The sequence below is a fragment of the Physcomitrium patens genome, chromosome 6, assembly GCF_059467195.1.
Source record: "Physcomitrium patens ecotype Gransden chromosome 6, ASM5946719v1, whole genome shotgun sequence".
Classification (NCBI taxonomy): Eukaryota; Viridiplantae; Streptophyta; class Bryopsida; order Funariales; family Funariaceae; genus Physcomitrium; species Physcomitrium patens.
The window spans coordinates 9,573,133-9,593,800 of NC_143415.1; the positions used below are offsets into that span (position 1 = coordinate 9,573,133).

General features: G+C 33.1%; 1 protein-coding gene and 2 non-coding genes across 4 annotated transcripts; all 3 read right to left on the minus strand.

Annotated features, from left to right (window-relative positions):
- Positions 1–15,164: 15,164 nt before the first annotated feature.
- Positions 15,165–17,185, minus strand: LOC112283807 (rRNA 2'-O-methyltransferase fibrillarin 2). Of its 2 annotated transcripts, none has more exons than XM_073534939.2 (2): positions 16,077–17,185; positions 15,165–15,451 (listed from the first exon to the last, which is right to left on the minus strand). In XM_073534939.2, exon 1 carries the CDS (start codon positions 17,026–17,028, stop codon positions 16,084–16,086), a length of 945 nt encoding a protein of 314 aa, XP_073391040.1. In that variant the 5' UTR covers positions 17,029–17,185; the 3' UTR covers positions 15,165–15,451; positions 16,077–16,083. The 2 variants fall into 2 exon arrangements, with proteins under 2 accessions (XP_073391040.1, XP_024378775.1); XM_024523007.3 differs by having other exon boundaries at positions 15,165–15,541.
- Positions 17,186–19,007: 1,822 nt separating this feature from the next.
- LOC112284145 (small nucleolar RNA U31b) lies at positions 19,008–19,090 on the minus strand. Its single transcript, XR_002970317.1, has one exon. It is a non-coding gene; the product is annotated as a small nucleolar RNA U31b (small nucleolar RNA).
- Positions 19,091–19,444: 354 nt separating this feature from the next.
- On the minus strand, positions 19,445–19,522 carry LOC112284147 (small nucleolar RNA SNORD36). Its single transcript, XR_002970321.1, has one exon. It is a non-coding gene; the product is annotated as a small nucleolar RNA SNORD36 (small nucleolar RNA).
- Positions 19,523–20,668: the final 1,146 nt, after the last annotated feature.

Below are 20,668 nucleotides of genomic sequence, written 5' to 3' on the forward strand. Positions count from 1 at the left end.
AAAAAAAAAGATGCATCTTATTATCAACAAAGAATGATTTTCATAAAATCAAAGTATTTTCACCTTCGAGCAATAAAATCAACATTGACTATTGATTCAACTTTTGTTGAGAAAATTCAATGAAGTATATCCTTTGATCCTCTTGTCTATGATATCAAGTATAATTCTTCTAAGTCTTATGATACTTCCAAGTTTGAGTTTAAGAACAACCTACTCTATTTCAAGGGATGATTATACATTTTAAAAGATAAAGCATGATTACATATTCTTTAAACTTGCCATGACTTTCCACTAATCAAATATTTTGGATACAACAAGACTTTGGAATTAATATCAAGAGATTTTTGATGGCCTCAAATGTAGAAGATAGTTTAAGACTTTGTACAATCATGTGATATTTTTTTAAGATCCAAAATTCCTTGCCATCAATTTTATAGACTTCTTCAATCATTACCTATTCTAGAATAATCATGGTCTTTTATTTCTATGATAGCAGAGTTTAGATACAATAATTTGGTACATTCTTCCATATAATAAACACCTATTTTTGCCAATTATGGTTATCATCTATAACTTGGTACTTTTGACTTTTTAAAAGTTGATAATCTTCTGGGAGAAGATTTAGTAAATTTTTTCTAAAAGCTACATGACATAATGAAGGCACACTTAAAAGAAGCTCAAGAACAACAAAAAATTAATGCAGATGCTTATTGCAAGGAACAACTACAATTCAACATGGGTAACAAGGAATAGTTACTTTCTTGCTATATCAAGACTATTTGTACTTGTAATAAGTTAGATTATTATAGGCTTGGATCTTTTTCTATTAATAAATAATTCAATCTTATTGCTTATCAATTATATCTACCAATTTCTATAAAGATCTACCTTGTATTTCACATGTCTCTTCTTGAGCCATATAAAACAATGAATATTTCAAGAAGAAGACAAATGCCACTTCCTCCTATAGAAGTGAATAATAATCAAGAAATTAAGGTGAAAGAAGTCTTAGATTCAAGGCAACACCGGTATAAGTTGGAATATCTTATCCATTGGTATGAATATGATATTAATGAATGCACATGAGAGTCAACAAAGAATCTTAGAAATATAATAAAGAAAGTTGAAGCTTTTTATCAATAACATCCATTCAAACGAAGATGAAGAATAGCAAATCTTTGTTATAAAAGAAATAAGATCAAGGAAGAATAACACTCTATTTTTTATTTTTCTTTGTAACTTCTATGTATTTGTGATGCTAAAGAGATAGAGAATCAACAACTAGTAGATACAACTTAAGAGCTTTCATTTGCTGACTTATTAAATGAGACATTGTCATTGTGAACAACCTTCAAGGCAATGTAATTGAGATGAGATCCTCAAGAATGATATGTCTTTTCTCAAATATATGGTGAGATACAATATGTTCAATATCACAACCTTAAAAAAGAATCTTAATATTTAGTAATTTTATTAGAGATGGAAACAACTCTTGATAGTATTTCAAATATTTTAATTGAACGGAATTACAAAGGCCTCAAAAATAATTAAATAACAAGGTGGTTTATTTATCCTAGTATATAATATTATTGATAGTTAAAACAACCTATCAACCATCTTCAAAGAAAATAAAGATTAGAATATGTGACAAATATAATTTGCCGCATTTTAGATTTCATCAATACATGATCACCACTCTTCATGGAACTTGTCTCTAGAAAGGAAGGTAATGTCACAAATATATATAGATATTTTAAAAAATCCCTATATAAATAGATAGAAGTAGATAAAAATAAATAAAAATATGTTAATTTTATAATATCTTATTGAGAAGCTTCTTAGAAGATCCATAAATATTACTTTGACTTTACATGTGTTTGTAGTTGATTAGTAGGTTAGAAACTTAGTCAATAAGTTAACCACATATAGATAGCTTGCAGAACAAGCTAACTATGCAGCGCACATATAAAAAACTTACCTTCCAAATTAAGATATGTATCTTATGAAGTCAACATGTTTTGGAGGTCCTATAAGATATCGCCACATATTTTTTAATTAAGAGTATATATGGACACAAGAGTGAAGCCTTCTTCACTCTTATCAATGTTTTTGTAGTCTTTAGTCTTATTTTTGGACTTTTTAGTCTTCTTGTTTATAGCAATAGCCATTCTAGTTCAATAGTATATCATCTTTGAATGACTTTTTGATTCTTCTCAATATCATAAGCATATATTGAGGATTTCTTTCTTCAAGATTCATGTCCTTGACAAGGAAAAAGAATACAATTTAGTACACATGTTGTAGCAATTCCAATCATCGCTCCTTGCTATTCTTGTTGTTTCTTATGGCAATAAATTGAGTTGATGCATCGCAAGCATTAACTTCCTCAATTATTCTTATATTTATGCCATTGCACTCTTTATTTTAAGAAGCTCTTCCATGATAATACTTAAAGAAAGAAAGTTGTCTAATATTGCTTAAGATAAATAGAAGAGAAGACTTGAAAACAAAGAAAAAATACCAATAAAAATATTAGTTTAAAAGAGGGTAATTGGCAACTCCTAATATACTTTAGTCTTATTAAGAGAAAGAAATAATCCATTCTTAATGGAAAAAAGACAAAGCTCTAATATTATAAGTGTATTCTTCTCAATTTGTCAATGACAAGAATTTAATGAAAGCAAATAAAGAAGTGAGACTCTATTCAAAAAATATTAAAAGAATAGAAATAGAAAATTATGTATATTAAAAAGAAAAATTGAATGACTATTGCCAAAAGATAAAGAAACTAGAAACTCTTGAAACTAGACTAAAAGCAAGAAAAGAATTGAGAAGAGTGAAGAAGACTTTACTATTGCCTCTATATATATTATCTATCTAAGATCTACATGATGATGTTCTATAAGACCTCTAAAAACATATTAACTTTGCACGACATGTATCTTAACTTGTAAGGCAAGTTTTCTATATAGACACCATATACTTAACTTGTTTCATAAGCTAACAATACATGTTACATGTGGTTACCTTATTGACTAAGTTTCTAATCAATCAATCACCTTCAAACATATGTAAAGTCAAAATAGTGTCTAAGAAGCTTCTAAGAAGTTTTTTTAGAAGATATTATGAAATTTATCTTTTTTTACCTACTTCTATCTATATATTATACCTAAATATAATTATAGTAGATATTATATCCGTGATACTTATATGAATAATTCTATTGTTATATTTTTTTATTTTATTTCATTTTTTCTTCTTCTTGTACAATATTTTTTTAAGGGTTGTCAATTTTTGACATAAAAACCACAAAGTAACTATTAAGTTTTTTTTGTGCCTAACAACACAGTGTTGTATTATGTGAAGCCTTCCTTGAAAATGCACTGAGCACATGGTTGTGGAAGATAGAAGGAATATTATAGCAATAAGATTCTAATTCTAATAGAATACTAAATAAATCCAATTAAATCTTTAAAATACTAATCAAGATTTAATTAAATCCAAAAAAATCTCAAAGAAATTACGAAAGAAGCATGAAAAAATCCTAAAGAAATTTAAAAAAAGTATTAAAATAAAATCCAAAATATATCTTAAATAAATTTTATTCAAATCTTAATTTAACCTTAGTTAAAATCTTAGTAGTCTTTACTTAAATGCTAAATCGAATCCTAATTAGACTCTAAAAAAATCCTAAATCCTAACTAATTTCTAAATCCTAAATTAAATCCAAATCAAATTAATCTAATCCTAAGGCAATTTAGAATCTCAATATCTATCAATTATATCATTGATCTTGCTTAAGATTTCATATACCTTTCAAAAAATAATTTTAAAAAAAGCATACGAAATTTAAAGAAAATAGAACTTACAAAATAGAAGATCAAATCTAAATTCTACATAGGTGTTTGCTAGCCTTCTACTCTATTCTAAATGTTGAACTTCTAGTGCCAATATCTCCTTCTTCAACTATTGAACTACCCCCAAAATATCCTTAAATTATGAAAAACCAAGTCTAGTTTTTATACAAAAAAATTCACTTCAATCCAATCAACAAATTGCTAAAGATCTCAAAAATACTTATTGACCTTCAATTCCAATTTATGAAACCTCAACCTGCAAAAATCTTCATACACTTTGATCTAAATATTTGATTGACCTCAAAAATTTTACACACACTAATAATTAGAATTTGAACACACTATCCAAAATTCACTTATATACATACTACAAAACTCAAGAAACTCTCAATTTTGTAAACATAGTTTTATTTTTCAAAACCTAATCCAACCAAGAATATCACTAATTTTAAAAATCTTCCAAAAACTGAATATTAACTCAATTGATATAAAATCAATGCTTAAAAACTCCTTTACAAGTCTGCCTTGAGATTCCATTCTTTGATCTACTAAAGAACCCCAAAGTCACCGTACATATGTGGTTTTGTGCCTTGGAGTCTGATTTTGACCTCTAGTCCTCTCAGGGTATCAATATTTAATAACTTGAGGTTATTTTTGCTTGAATCTATTGGTAACTCCCTTCTAAACATTTCTATATCAACTATTTGTCTTATTTAATTTGATTTGAGGCATTTATGTTTCTACAAAGCAAATATAAGCACTTCTCTAAAAAGCAGCATTAAGACTAAACTTTTTATTATCTTCCTATCATTTATCCTTGTTTTTCTACCACATCTTAAGAGGCTCTTCTATAACAACATCCATGTTTTTATTTTTTACCATATAATTGCATTACTAAATAATAAAAAGTTTCAACTAATATATATATATATATATATATATATATATATAGTTGTTTTATTTTATTTTCTAACTTCATTATATATACCATCAATTAAATGTTTTAAAAAAATAAAATATTTTGATAGCAAAGTGGCATTTGAATGGCATATTTATATTTAATTTTTAAAAAATTATTAGAATGATCATTTTTTATATAATCTTTAATTTTTTTTTGAATTAAAAAAAATATAAATAATTTTTTTATTTTTATGAATAGAATTACTCACAATTTAATATTTAATGGCTTTCAAAGTTATTCTTTTGGATTTAGTAGCATTTATAAAAACTTAATTTTTGAATTTCAAAGAAATATTACATTACAAGTCATATAACTTCTAAATAAATAATTATAATGGGATTGGAATTGGTGGAGTATGCATCTTAGTTCTTCCTTCAATTAAATACTTCATTCAAACTGTTGGCTCTTTCATACACAACTAGATTTTTTGAACCACCCTTAATAGAAGCTCCATAGGTATTTTCAACCTCTATATGCCTAATTTATATCAGTAAATCAACCATATGTAACTAAACCTAGTAAAATCACTTTTTTCTAATATTTCTTGTATATTTAGAAGTCATTGGGATATAGTTGAATATGCTTGATACTAAAATATAGTTAATAATATTTTAGACCTCTAATAAGAGATTAAATAAATAAATAAATAAATAAATAAATAAAAATCTAATCTCACTTTCTTCTTATAAATTATTTTAAGCATAGAAATATATTAAATTATTTTTAAATAAATAAATAAATAAAAGATGATGCACACGTACTTTTTAACTTAAATAGATTTTATATTAATTCTTCTTTATTACAAAACAATCAAATTCAAGACTATTTAATAAGACAAGGTGGTATTCTATCTAATCACTTTTTAAAACATTACTTATTGAACTTAGTATCATAGACATATATTTACTATAATTATTACGTATGTAATATGAATAGGTAGGAGTAAATAAAAGTAGATTAATTTCATAATATCTTCTAGAGAAACTTTCTAGAAGCTTCATAGATGTTGCTTTGACTTTATATGTGTTTATACTTGATTGATAGGTTAGAAACTTAGTCAATAAGTTAACCATGTACTACACATGTTGATGGCTTACGAAACAAGCTAACTATATGGTGCCTACATAGAAAACTTGCCTTGCAAGTTAATATACGTGTTGTGGAAAGTAAACACGTTTTTGGAGGTCCTATAGAACGTCTCCATGTAATCCCTAGGTAGATAACATATATAGAGACAAGAATGAAGCCTTCTTCAGTCTTGTCAACTCCTTCTTGCTTCTAGTCTAGTTTCAAGGGTCTTTAGTTTTCTTGTCTTTTGGCAATAGCCATTCCAATTTCTTTCTTAATATACATATTCAGTTATTTCTATTTTATTATCTTTATTTGAGAAAAGTCTCACTTGTTTATTTATTTTTATGAAATTCTTGTCCTTGACAGATTGAAAAGAGTGCACTTACAATATCAGAGCTTTTTCTAATCTTGATTAAGAATGGATTATCCCTTTCTCTTGATAAGACATAAGCATATTAGAAGTTGTCGACTACCCTCTTCTAAACTGATATTATTCTTAGTATTTTCTTTGTTCTTAAGTCCTCTCTTCTATTTATCTTCAGCGATATTAGACATCTTCTCTTTTCTAAGTATTATCATGGCAAAACTTGTTGAAATGAAGAGTACAATGGCACAAATGTAAGAGCAATTGAGAGAATTAATGCTTGCGATGCATCAACTAAATTTACCACCAGAAGGAGCAATAAGATTAATAGGAAGTGAAGATATAGAAATTTTTGGAACTACTTCAACATCTACACCAAATCATTTCACTTCTCCTATGGTGGAATATCCTTTCAGTATTACAGAACAAAGAATTGCCCTACTCGAGAAGTTAGATGGCATTATATCAAAGTTTAGAAGATTTATCAATCAAGTACTACTTATGATTGAACTTCAATCCCAAAGCTATCCAACTCTAGGATTGTAAGTTAGATTCATTGGTACGCTTTTTTCAACTTCAACATTATCATAGTTTTCATCTTTTTTTGAATGACAAGATCCAATATTGGATAATCTAGAGGCTTTTTTGGCAGAGTTTCAATCAATGTATGGAGAACATGATGCAATTCGTATTACAACCAACAAGATGTCACGGACATACTCATGTAAACTAGTAATTATATATACAAATAGGTAGAAGTAAAAGTAGGTAAAAGTAAGTTAATTCTATAGTATTTAATATGAAAGCTTCTTAGAAGCTTCATAGATGCTGCTTTGACTTCATAGGTATCTTTAATTGAATTTTTGGATTAGAAACGTTGTCAACAAGTTGGCCATGTGCCACATATGTTGTTAGCTTGAAGATCAAGCTAACTATGTAGTCCACACGTAGAAAAACTTGTCTTATAAGTCAAGGCATGTGTCCTACAAAGTCAACACATATTGGAGGTCTTATAGAATGTCGCCACGTAGCCCCTAGTTAGATAGTATATATAGAGACAAGAGTAAAGCCTTCTTCACTCTTGTCAACTCCTTTCTAGCTTCTAGTCTAGTTTCAAGGGTCTCTAGTTTTCTTGTCTTTTGGCAATGGCCATTCTAGTTTCTCTTTCAATATACATACTTATTTATTTATATTTTGTTACCTTTCTTTGAGTGAAGGCTCACTTGTCTGGATTATTTTTTCATCGAGTTCTTGTCCTTGACACAAGATCCGTATTTTGTAACAAGGCAATCAATCAATAACATTGTATACTTCATAATTTTGAAAACTTGCAATTGATATCAAGTGGGATGATGCTGCACTTGTTAGCCAATTTCTCTATGGATTACATTATGAGGTAAAAAAAATTAATGTTCAACTTATCTGATCCTAAAACATTGAGTCAAGCAATTGACTTTGCTATAAAGTGCATTAATCATCTTTTTGAATTTCGACCAAAGAACCATACAAGTGGACCTCAACGTTACTATAATTCAATGGCAATACCAACAGCTCTTCAACACATACATTCGGAAGTAAAGGATATGCAAATTGATGCACTACATTTTAAACTTCTTACTGAGCAAGAAAAGACTCGTCGTTGTCAAGAAGGATTGTGCTTATATTGTGGAGAACCTAAGCACATTATTCAACATTTTCCAAAGAAGCGATGCAACCATAAAATGAAGAGTACTGCAATCAAAGAAGATAGCATGTCGAAAAATAAATTTGTCCAGCTATAATAATGATCGTTGTCGTATTACATGCTATCTAGCTTGAGAATGCGCTGGGCATCTAGTTATAGAAGATAAAATAATGTTTTGCAAGTATCTAAATAGTTTAGTGGGTTTCAACTATTTAAACACAAACTATTTTGGATTTCAATATAAAAGCTTAATCCCAATACAAAGTACTTAGAACACTATTTTAAATAGCTTCTAGATATTATAAGCATAGATTCTTTTGTTATTTTTTATTTTTATTTCTATTTCATTTTTTTTATTTTTTTATTTTTTATTTTTTTATTTTTTTTTAAATCCTAACCCTAGATAGCGAGCCTCGGCAAGCTGTAATTCTCAATCTGACTGTCTGATTGTTGTAAGACTTCTATCACTAGTGTCTTTACAAGTCTTCTAAATACTTAAGAAATTCAATTCAATCCAACTTACAGATTGCAAGAACATCGTAAATCCACGCTGAAGTTCCTTGACCGTCGCCTAGAAGGTTGATGAAGAACTTTAACTTGCAATTTCTCCTTCTTTGATCGTTAATTCTCATTCAAACTTTGTGTGCAGCTCCGCCTTTAAGTCCTCGACTTACCGTGTCAAAATTTACCTTATTTCAGCCGGTAGATCTCAGATATTACAAAAATCCTAAACAACTCCAATATGCCAACTTTTGATACCTCTTTATATTAATGATCAAATATCCTCTATCCATACCATAAGATTAACACAAATTTTTGCATGCACTTAGTATACTCAACCATCTAGTCACTTCTAAAATTTCAATCATAGATGTCTCTCTAATTTCGCAAAACAGTCAAGAGTACTAGCCTTTACTTTATTGCAAAAACCCAATTCACCAATACAAACACTGACTTTGAGCAATGATTGCAAAGTCTTCCCAAATCCTATGAAACCCAATTCTACACCTTTGGAAGGAGCTTGAAGCTAGCTCTTCGATCCCAAAATCTCAATCTCCGAATGCCCCCTTCCTTTTCCTCTCCTCTCTTTTAACTCCATGAGGTCCCCTATTCTTCTGCCCTAGACTCCGAATTAGAACAATAGACCTACCTCTATGGAATTCTCGCCTTATAGGATCTTTCCACAGAAAGGACGTTTCTCTAAAACGGCATAGAGAATGGAACAGCTTGAAATGGAACTAAAGCCTCCATATTCGGGACCTCATTGGATTGTCCAACCGAGTCACGTCTCATACTAGGTAAGAGGCCCATACCAGGACCTGGATTGGATGTCCCCGTAATTGGGTCAAATTGGCCCTTCACATCAGACTCACCCGAATATTGAATTGATCCTTTTCCCTTTTGTCGACTCTTGGTAAAAATAGCTTGGACTCATTCCACCCAATTTACTAGAGAATCTTGAGGACCTCGATTTATCTCCTCAATTTTTTCCTAGCTTTGGATCTGTTAATCCCGATTATTGAAATTGAATAGAACATTACATTGCTAATAAATATGCCCCGACTGCTTGCTATTTCCACACTTTTGTACATAATTATAATTGGCTCTGGGATTGGGACATTCACTAGCATAATGACCAATCTGTCTGCAATGGAAATAATGAAGTAGTCTTTTTGTACCCCCATCAGGCATATTGGGTGTCTCTACTAATATATACCTACTAGGCTTGTTCCATGTAGGATTAGAAAATGATCATGGTCATCCCGTTGGTACGGAGGGTACTTAGTTCGATGACATCGGTGGAGCATACGTTGTTATCACATTTGGTGGTATAGCTTGCAATGGGGTGACATTAATTAGTCCTTGAATATTGGCACTAGAATTGGCCACTGTTTTTAACATCCAAGATGACTAAATATTAATAAAACTTTTCTATTTATATTTTCACCATATAATCGTGTTGCAACACGACACCGTGCGGCTAAAACCTTGTACAACATCTAGTGAAGGTCCTATTCTCTCCTCAGAACCTTCTCCATGTTTTACGATAAATGTTATTTTAGGACCTAAACATCACAAAGCCTCTACCTTGCTAGATTCAGAAGCTTCAACATGTTTCTTAGATGAAAAAAATGCTAAAAGACATAGCATACTTTTAGTGAAAAAAACTAAACTTGTTCATGTAGAAGTCATAGATGGTCATCCATTGTCTTCGGAAGATGTTATTCATGAAACCTTTCTTATAGAAGTAATAACTAATAATCATAGTAGCTTTATAATATTTAATATCATTGGATCTCCCTCTAATCCAGTCATTTTAAGTTTATCATGGCTAAAAAAATATAACCCTAAAATAGATTGGACTTCTCATAGTCTTGATTTTTCTAAAAATATAACTAAAAAGGTAGTTAATCAAGTAGAAAGTCATAAGTCTAGTATAATTAAATCTATATTTGTAAGTACAAGAGCTTTCTTACATGCTACAAAAGAAAGATCACCTTGTGTCATTTATGCGGCACTTGTTTTTACTCGTGGAAAGACTTCAAGTGGCATTCCAAGCCAATATCAAGATTTTTAAGATATATTTGAGAAGAAAAATACAGATGCTCTTCCAGAGTATCGTTCTTATGACTACTCAATTGACCTTCAAGAAGGAGTACAACCGCCATTTGGACGAATCTATAATTTATCACAAAATGAGTTGGTTGAACTCAAGGAGTGTATTGAAGAGAATCTGGCCAAGAACTTCATACGCTATTCCAAATCTCCAATAGGAGCTCCAATTTTATTTGTGAAGAAAAAAGAAAGATCATTGCAGATGTGTGTCAATTATCGAGGACTCAACAAAATCACTATAAAAAATAAGTATCCACTATCTTTGATATTTGGACTCCTTGATGAGTTAAATCAAGCTTAGATCTATACAAAAATAGATCTACGAAGAACATACAATCTAGTGTGCATTAAAGAAGGAGATGAATAGAAGATTGCATTTTGAACAAGATATGGACATTTCGAATACAACGTCATGCCTTTTGGACTTACAAATGCACCAACAACATTCCAATATTTAATGAATGATGTGTTTTGGGAGTTTTTAGATGATTTTGTTGTCTGTTACTTAGATAATATCTTAATCTATTCTAAGAACATAAAAGAACATGAACTTCATGTTTGCCGTATATTATAAAATTAAGAGAAGTGAGGCTCTATACTAAGATAGAAAAGTGTGTAATTCATACTACTCAAGTTGACTTCTTAGGATGCATCATTTCAAATGATGGACTTATGATGGATCCTAAGAAAGTTCAAGCTATTATGGATTGGAAGATCTCAAGAATGGTAAGAGATGTTCAATACTTTTTGGGATTTGTCAACTACTATTGGATCTTCATCAAAGAATTCTATCAAGTTGCAGCTCTACTTACACATTTAACTTGTAAAGACAAACTTCAACAGAATCAAGACGTGGAAGTAGCATTTGAAGCTTTGAAGACAGCCTTTCTTTCTGTACCAAACTTATATCGCATCAATTTTTCTAAGCCATTTTTCATGGAAACAGACACATCAAACTTTGCTTATGGTACCGTATTGTCATAAATGGGAACAGATGATAAACTTCACCCAATAGCTTTTCATTCCAAAAAAATTTTAGCAGCTGAGATCAACTACAAGATCCACGACAAAAAACTTCTTGCTATCATAGATTCGTTTCAAGAATGGCGCCATTATCTAGAAGGTGCTCCTAATCTAGACACCGTATATACGGATCATAAGAACCTTGAATATTTAATATCAGCACGTATTTTGAATCATTGCCAAGTTCATTGGAGTATGTCTTTGCCAAGTTTCAAATTCAAGATCACTTATTAACCAGGAAAACAACAAGGTTTATCAGATGCACTCTCTAGATGATTGTATCTTGTACCAAAGGAAGGAGATGCTCCTTTTGATCAACATCGAACAATTTTCTTGAAGCCAAAGCATCTTCATCTTCGAGTAATGAAATCAATACTAACTATTGATTCAACTTTTATTAAGCAAGTTTAGTCAAGTATGTCTTCTAATCCTCTTATTTGTGATATTAAGGGAAATCCTTCAAAGTCTCATGATACTTCCAAGTTTGAATTCAAGAACAATCTACTATATTTTGAAGGACGCCTATATGTTCTAGAAGATGAAGCTCGATTACGTATTCTTCAAGCTCGTCATGACTTTCCAGTACCATGATATTTTGGGTACAATAAAACTTTGGAACTAATATCCAGGGATTTTTGGTGGCCTCAAATGTAAAAGGCATTCAAAGATTTTGTACAATCTTGTGATATTTGCTCAAGATCAAAAACTCCTCATCATCAACTTTATGGACTTCTTCAGCCATTATCCATTCCAAAACAACCATGGTCTTCTGTTTCTATGGATTTCATCATGGATCTTCCAATCTCAGGTTCTTATGACTCTGTATTCATGATAGTAGATCATTTTACCAAGATGGCAGATCTTGTACCATGTATCAAATCTATCACACGTCAAGAAACATCTAAGCTCTTTTTTGATAATATTTATCGCTATTATCGATTATCCAAGGATATTATAGCATATAAGAGAACTCAGTTTGTATTAAGATTTTGGTTGACTCTTTTGAAGCTTCTAAAAGTAGATATAAAACTATCTTCAGCATTACATCCTCAAACTGATGGACAAATGGAGCATGTTACTCAAGTTTTGGAGCAATATTTAAAATGTACGATCAACTACCAACAAGATGATTGGACAACTCTATTACCATTGGTAAAATTTGCTTATAATAATATGGTACATTCTTCTACAAAACAAACATCTTTCTTTGCCAATTATGGTTATCATCTACAACTTGATACTTTTGACTTTTCAAAAGCTAATAATCCTACAGCGGAAGATTTGTCAAATCATTTGTCAGAGCTACATGCAACAATGAAGGCGTAGTTAAAAGAAGCTCAAGAACAACTAAAGTTCAATGCGGATGTCTATTGAAAGGAACAACCACCATTCCACATGGGTGACAAGGTATGGTTACTTTGTCGCAATATCAAGACCACTCATCCTTGTGACAACTTGGACTATCGAAGGCTTGGACTATTTTCTATTTCTATACAAATTAATCCAGCTGCATATCATTTTCCGAAATCAATGAAAATCCATCGAATATTTTAGGTGTCTCTTCTTGAATCATACAAGACAATGGACATACCAAGAAGAAGACAAGCTCCACCTCCTCCTATAGAAGTAGATAATAATGAAGAGTTCAAAGTAGAAGAAATCCTAAATTCAAGGCGGCGCCAAAATAAATTAGAATATCTTCTCCATTGGCGCGGATATGATATTAGTGAATGCACATAGGAGCTAGTAAAGAATCTTACAAATGCAACAAAGGCGATGGAGGCTTTTCATCGACAACATCCATCAAAATCAAGACGAAAACCTTCTTTATAAAAGAAACAAGATCTAGGTAAGATAACATTCTACTTTCAATTCTTGTTTATAGCTTCTTTTTGGTTGTGACGTTGAGGAGATGGAGAACAAATAACGAGCGGATTTGACTCAAGAGCATTCGTTTGTTGACTTGTCGAACAAGACATTATGATTGTTACAATCTTCAAGATGACGTAATTGAGATGAAGATCCTCAAGAATGACATATTCTCCCTCAAATAGATGGTAAGATACAACGCGTTTGGTATCACGATGTTGGAAGGGACTCCCAATATTTGGTGATTTTACTAGAGGTAGGAACAACACATAACGGTGTTTTAAAAGTTTTATTTGAAGGAAGTTATGAAGGCCTCAACAACAATCAAATAATTGGGTGGTCTTCCCGCCTTGGTATGGGACACTATCGATGGTTGAGAGGCCCTATCAATCATCTTCAAAGAGAACAAAGATCAGAGTATGTAGCAAATATAATTTTCCGCATCTTAGAATTTCTTGACATGTGATTATCGATCCTCGTTGAACTCCTCTCTAAAAAAGGGGGGTAATGTCACAAACATATATTTACTATAATTGTTACCTAGGTGATATGAATAGGTAGAAGTAAACAAAAGTAGATTAATTTCATAATATCTTCTAGAGAATCTTCCTAGAAACTTCATAGATGTTGCTTTGACTTTACATGTATTTACACTTGATTGATAGCTTAAAAACTTAGTCAACAAGTTAACCATGTGCTACACATGTTAGTAGCTTGCGAAACAAGCTAATTATGTGGCGCCTACATAGAAAACTTGCCTTGCAAGTTAATATACGTGTTGTGGAAAATCAATATGTTTTTGGAGGTCCTATGGAATGTCGCCACGTAGCTCCTAGGTAGATAGTATATATAGAGGCAAGAGTGAAGCCTTCTTCAGTCTTGTCAATTCTTTCTTACTTCTAGTCTAGTTTCAAGTATCTGTGGTTTTCTTGTCTTTTGGCAATAGCCATTCCATTCTTTCTTAATATACATATTTAATTATTTCTATTTTGTCATCTTTCTTTGAAAAAGGTCTCACTTGTTTATTTTTTTTTATCAAGTTCTTGTCCTTGACACTTAGATACAAGATTCAATTTGGTCAATTACTCCAAATCACAAATAAAATATTGGATCTAAAATCTAAAATTAAATTAAAAAAAATGTGGATACAAAGAAATAAATTTCTTTGACTTTTCTCCTCAAATTCTTTTTATATAGAATTGCTTCTTATGGTGGAATTTTTTATTTCTATTAATTGACATCCATTTGTAATCCAAGCAAGCTGCAATCTTACATTCAAATAGTCTTTATTGTATCAAAGTTTATTTAAAGAGGCAATAACTACTTGGACTATATATCCATACATACAATCAATATCAATAGTAGTATGCATATAGCATATTTTATTCTATTGCAGTTCTATTTTGAACTTCTATATTTATTTTTATAATTCATATAAACACATATTATACTATTATCATATCTGCCTTGCGAATACTGTTAATTGCAGTGATTACTGAGAGAAAGCCTTTCTAAGCGGCAAAGAACAGGCCAATGAACGAGTTGAAACACTGAGAGTACGGCTTCAACTGAAGGAGAATTTGATTGCGAACTACCGAAAGTGAACGAGTTTAAACACTGAGGGTACGGCTTCAACTGACAGCATTTAAATTAATATAAAGTAGGACATGTGAGGGTGAGGGAAAACATTGTTATTCACTAACATAGGCTCCTGCAGTGTACATGAAATGGAATGACTTGCATATTTCTTTAATGCAGAGTACAAATCAACTACAAAACTTCTGGATGATGCAGTTTTTCCTCGTAAACCTTGTATTCTTCAAATCTAACATAGGTATTCCAGGAGATATCCACATCCCATGTATCTCTCACTACCCTACTGTCAAAAGATACTGATTTCTAGATAAAAGCTGGTCATCAGTTGCTGCACGGTCTAGCTCATCGTAGGCCAGGATCCTTGCGAGTTATCGAGCTTTGATTATGCAGCGCAGCATTCATTTACTAACCTAATGATGAGAAAACATAAACGCAACTATCATAACAATAACAACGTGCACATCCAGAGCACAAGTCAGCTCTGACGGCATCAGTACTATCTGGATTCCAACTTCGACAGTATTAGAAAATAACAATCGTTGCAATTAATCAAAATTCAGCACGCTGACATACTATTGATTAGGGCTAAAAAATGTCTCAACTCTCCTTAGAACACCAAGACATCTTACACCAATCTCTTGAACAGACTAACTACAGCATGAATGACGTCCACATTCCAAACAAATACATCCAGGAGGCATCAATCTATAAATCTCATTCAGATAGGCCTATACATCGTCATCATTCATCAGCCTCCTCCGACGTGGACTTACGGTTAGAACTATAACTAACACAGGCAACCCAGCCGAAAATCTGCAGTTCTCCCTTCGCTAAACAAGATCTGACGTTCTAGTAAAAACTATAGGTTCCAAAATATAGAACAAAAGTGGACCCGCAACTACGAGCAATGGTTTCAGCATCGAATGGACATGTATTCCACATTTGGAAGAAGTACTCCATTCTAGCATTCATCAACCACATACAACCTAGCATTCGGAGGGGAATAAAAAGAAAAGAGACTGAGATTGACGATACCTAACGACTATGAACCGGCAGCAGGCTTGGCCTTCTTCGGTGCACGGTAAGTACCAACCACACAGGCATGATCACGCTCGAATGGTTCGAGTGTGACTTGTTCAGCGGGCTTGAATTGTTCCTTTTGCAATTTCTTCACCTCCGCGGCAAACACAGCCTCAGCAGGTACCGTTGAGTCGATACAGTTTGCCTTGATTGAGATAACAAAATGCCCACCATTCTTCAAAAAGTTGTGAGCATTGATTGCCACGATACGGGCCTGATCAGGCTGCGCTACATCAGCAAAAATAACATCCACCATACCGACCAACATGCGGTACTTCATCGGATGCCTAGCATCTTCGATAATGGGGATAACATTAGTACGCTTCTTAGCCATGTTAACAAGATCACGCCCACTGCGGTGAGAGAATTCCACGGCGTACACAATACCGGACGGCCCAACAACATCAGATACATGAGACACAGTCGTTCCAGAGGCAGCCCCAAGGTAAAGCACGTGAGCTCCAGGCTTAATCCAGATGTTGTCCACACCACCCAATATCGCCGCAGCGAGCTTCGACCGGAAAGGATTCCACACTCGGTACTCCGTCTTGGTTCCATCCTCATTGTCGACGGATATTCTCTTCTCTCCATAAACACTCTCTCCGGGGACGAGGTTCTTCGTCACGAGCGCATCCTCCTTGGCTTTTGCAACGAACACACCCGCGTGTCTATGAGGTTCGATGATAACCTTGGCTCCTCCCTTCATGCCACCACCACGACCTCCTCCACGGCCTCCTCCACGACCTCCTCGAGGAGCACCGCGGCCACCTCCGCGCATCCCTCGTCCGCCTCTGTCACCACCTCGTCCCCCACGGCCTCCTCCGAAGCCACGGCCTCCACCACGACCTCCGCCATCGCCCCGACCACCTCTGAAGCCCCCGCCTCCTCTAGTCAATGGCGGCCTCATAGTTGCCGCAACTTGGTGGACACCGCTACGGCAAGCAATGGAGGGAGGGAAATAAGGAAGGGTGGAACGATGGCTGCGAAAACGGAATGAGAGAGCCACAGAGGGGATGTCGAGAAGGCCTAAAGCTCAGTTAAGGAGGAGGGAGCAATGCAGGGGACACGATTAGGGCTTAGGGGGGTTTAGGGTTTTACGAGCACCAAGCCGCCTGTTGTTCCCTTTGGCATCCCCTTCTGTTCCCTTCGGCATGGCGAACGCGGGCAGCCATATAGACGCTGACCACAGAGTTCTCGAGTTTACGGGCAGTACAAGAATAAAAACAATATTTGTTCGTGTAAATACGTAATTATATAATATTGTGTGTCTGTATCTGCATGTATGTACATGGAGATTTTGAATGGAGTTGCAATAACATGCCATTTTCAAGTTAATTTCTATAAAAAAAATTGAAGAATTAATTTCGATTCTAATGATAAGATGTGAATAAACCCAAAATATGTTTTTATTGAAAAATAATTACAAACTTGAGCTGCACTTCTTTATGTAGATGTATCTACAGGCATTGCCAAAAACTAAAAAAATAGATTATAATATTAGATCATCTCGTGATGATTGTAGTGATTAAACTAAAGAAAAATAAATTATAGTATTCACCGAAACGTTTTTCATCAAATCAAATTATAATAAATATTCCTCAAAAATAAATGATATTGTGCTTTTCTCCTAAACACATAGGTTTGAATCTTTTATCTCAAATTAAATCATGAGAATATGTTGGTTCGATTCACATTCCTTTCCTACATCATTTTGATAGTTACATGCACATTTTCAATAAACGTCTGTAATTTCCAAATTATGATCAATTTTTTGTGCTTATTAATCTATTTTTAGTCTTGGTGAAATATGTTGTTACATTGTACTGATGAAATTAGTTAATTTCTTTTCATTTCTTCAATTTACGGAGTGTTATTATTTGATGTGCTGCATAATACAAAACAGTGGTGGATTTCTCTGAAATATTATTTTTGAACCCAAGCAACAATCTGCATTGTAAGATATTTATACTTATTCATAGAATTGGACAGGTTTTGATCAGTTCGAAAAGTTTTCCCTGTATACATGTGAAAAGAAAATTTGCATATTCATAATATGACTAAAATAGCATAACAATGAATTATGTAGTTTATAGTAAGTGTAATTGAATTGAAAATAACGAGATTGTGCAAGTAAATATAATTCATTGACTATCATAAAAAGGATTATAGTATGTTTGAGGTCATTATAAAATTGTACACATATATATTTGACAAAATAATGTACCACAAAGTACAAATTAACAGTAAATATGTAAATTTTAATACATACATACATATGTATGTATGTAAACTAGCATACAAGATCAGTGACTTACTTTAGAATTAACATGTTAATGAAAGTGAAAAGGGTGCAATAGAAAGAAAAATAATCTGGATGAATACATAGGTTCTACCCAAGTGGGACACTACGATTGAAATACATTATCTATTATCGTAACGAAACTGTTCGTTAAGATTGAAATACATTGTCGTGAATGGATGGCAATTGTACCTCTTCCAAAACTAACTTAGTGCAAATTTCTCTGGAGAAAGTTGTTTTTTTAGTGGAATATTCTTCTTAACAAACGGTAGAAAAATTCACAAATTCTTCAGTCAATAGTTGTTTCGGTTTCAATTCTACGAGTAGTGGTGCACTTCAAAAAAGTAAACGTGTTCTGAACAAAGATTCATCTCCAGGGTTGGTCCTTCAAACGAAGGCGGATGATGGAACTGATTAACCAAGAAAGTGTTACACAGAATCCTCCTGTAGCCTGCAGGAAGTTTTATAATCAAGCTTCACAAAAACAAAGAAAACCTTTGGTATTAGTTTGAACATCACAACATCCAGAAGTTTCCGGATACAGTTGTACCCACGGGCCCTCAGGGTGAATGGTATCATACAATAACGAATCAGATTATTGAAAAGTCAATCCTCACGGAGCTTGTAAACTCACATAGGACTGGGGCGACAATTCTTCCTCATCACATTCAAAACTCAACTTACGACTAGGACAGTACATTCTCGATGGGCGACTGAATTTCTGAACTTCAGACCATCAGACTACAGAACTCGATACAAGTCGGAAAACCCAGACCGAATAAAGACACGACACAGTTCAAATATGGACAGGACAAAAGTAATGGTAAAGGGACAGCCCAGCCCACGTCGCGCCTGACCGAATAAATATCGGCAACCTTTACGAGGCGTTGCATCATTACAGGCTCGAGGCTTGCTCATGCAACACCAGATACCAGAGGCCTTTCGAACTATTACCGAATGCTTCCATGCAAAGAGAGTATTGCGGAACACTACCAATCACATAACAGACCTAGAAAGTAGGGCGGATGCATCAGATTTAAAAAGCTCGTTTGTTTAATCCTCACTGTGCATAGGATACATAGTTGGTTCGCATCATGTACACTCGCCCTGATCACATGTAAGACGCTACATACCTCAACGACGCAAGCATACCAAGTACAAAGTTTAAGAAACAAAGCCGAGATAAGAAAGCTAAACTATTTCCTAGCAACGGGAGTGGTGCAACGGTAAACCCTGCGGGCGATACATAGCCGAAGCGAGAAGAGGGAAGGTCCTCAAAAACAAAAAGAGAATCCATGAAGCATGCTCACAACTGAGAAGCTGGTTACGATAAACTTCGGGATGCAACGGGGCAGGATCTTGGTTTCGTTTCATAGCACAAAGTAGTAAGCCGTAAACTAAACGCAACACTCAAACGGATACATTGATCACCCCCACGAAATCCTAGAATCGCACACACTACTTAAAGAGCAGACGAGTCTAGGATTATATGGCGACGCAGCAGGCAGGTGGGTCGACCTAGAAAACCTCACACGGCGATTAGGGCACTCGTGGACAATGAAGCCCAGTGAATGTGCGCTGTGGATGAACGGGTTCCTTCATATACGACACAGGCGTTGGAGACATTAAGAACTTTTAATGTTTCTGGACTATAATTAGATTGTTGGGCCATGCATCGCTATGAACAACACACACACACACACACACATATATATATATATATATATATGCGTAAGTGTGTACATTAATGTGAAAAAAAAATTAAACATTCAACTACACAAAAATCATAAATAAATTCCACGTAAGATGATTAGCTCTGAATTCATTAAAGAGCTTGAATGGTATATATATATATATATATATATGATTGTTGATGTTTTTTCGAAACCTGTGTTGTACAGATACATTTAAAATTTCAAGTTCCAGTTTTTCTTTTTAATTTATAAAACGTCCTAAATAACAAGTACTTTACAGTTAATATGTACATAGGGTTATCGATTAAGGTTGAGATTTTGAAAATCAATTCAAATACAAGTTGGTTCACTTCAGATGAATGCATGTTTGTGAGTATGTAGAATACACATGCAATTCAAATATTATTTTAATAATTTAGTACTGCATTATCAAAAAAGATACCATAAAACTTGAAAATAAATATGAAACATATTATTAAAAACAATTATGAATATAATGAAGTACTACTGTAATAGAAAAGGAAGCCTGAAATGGTGTAGATTAGATTTGTAGA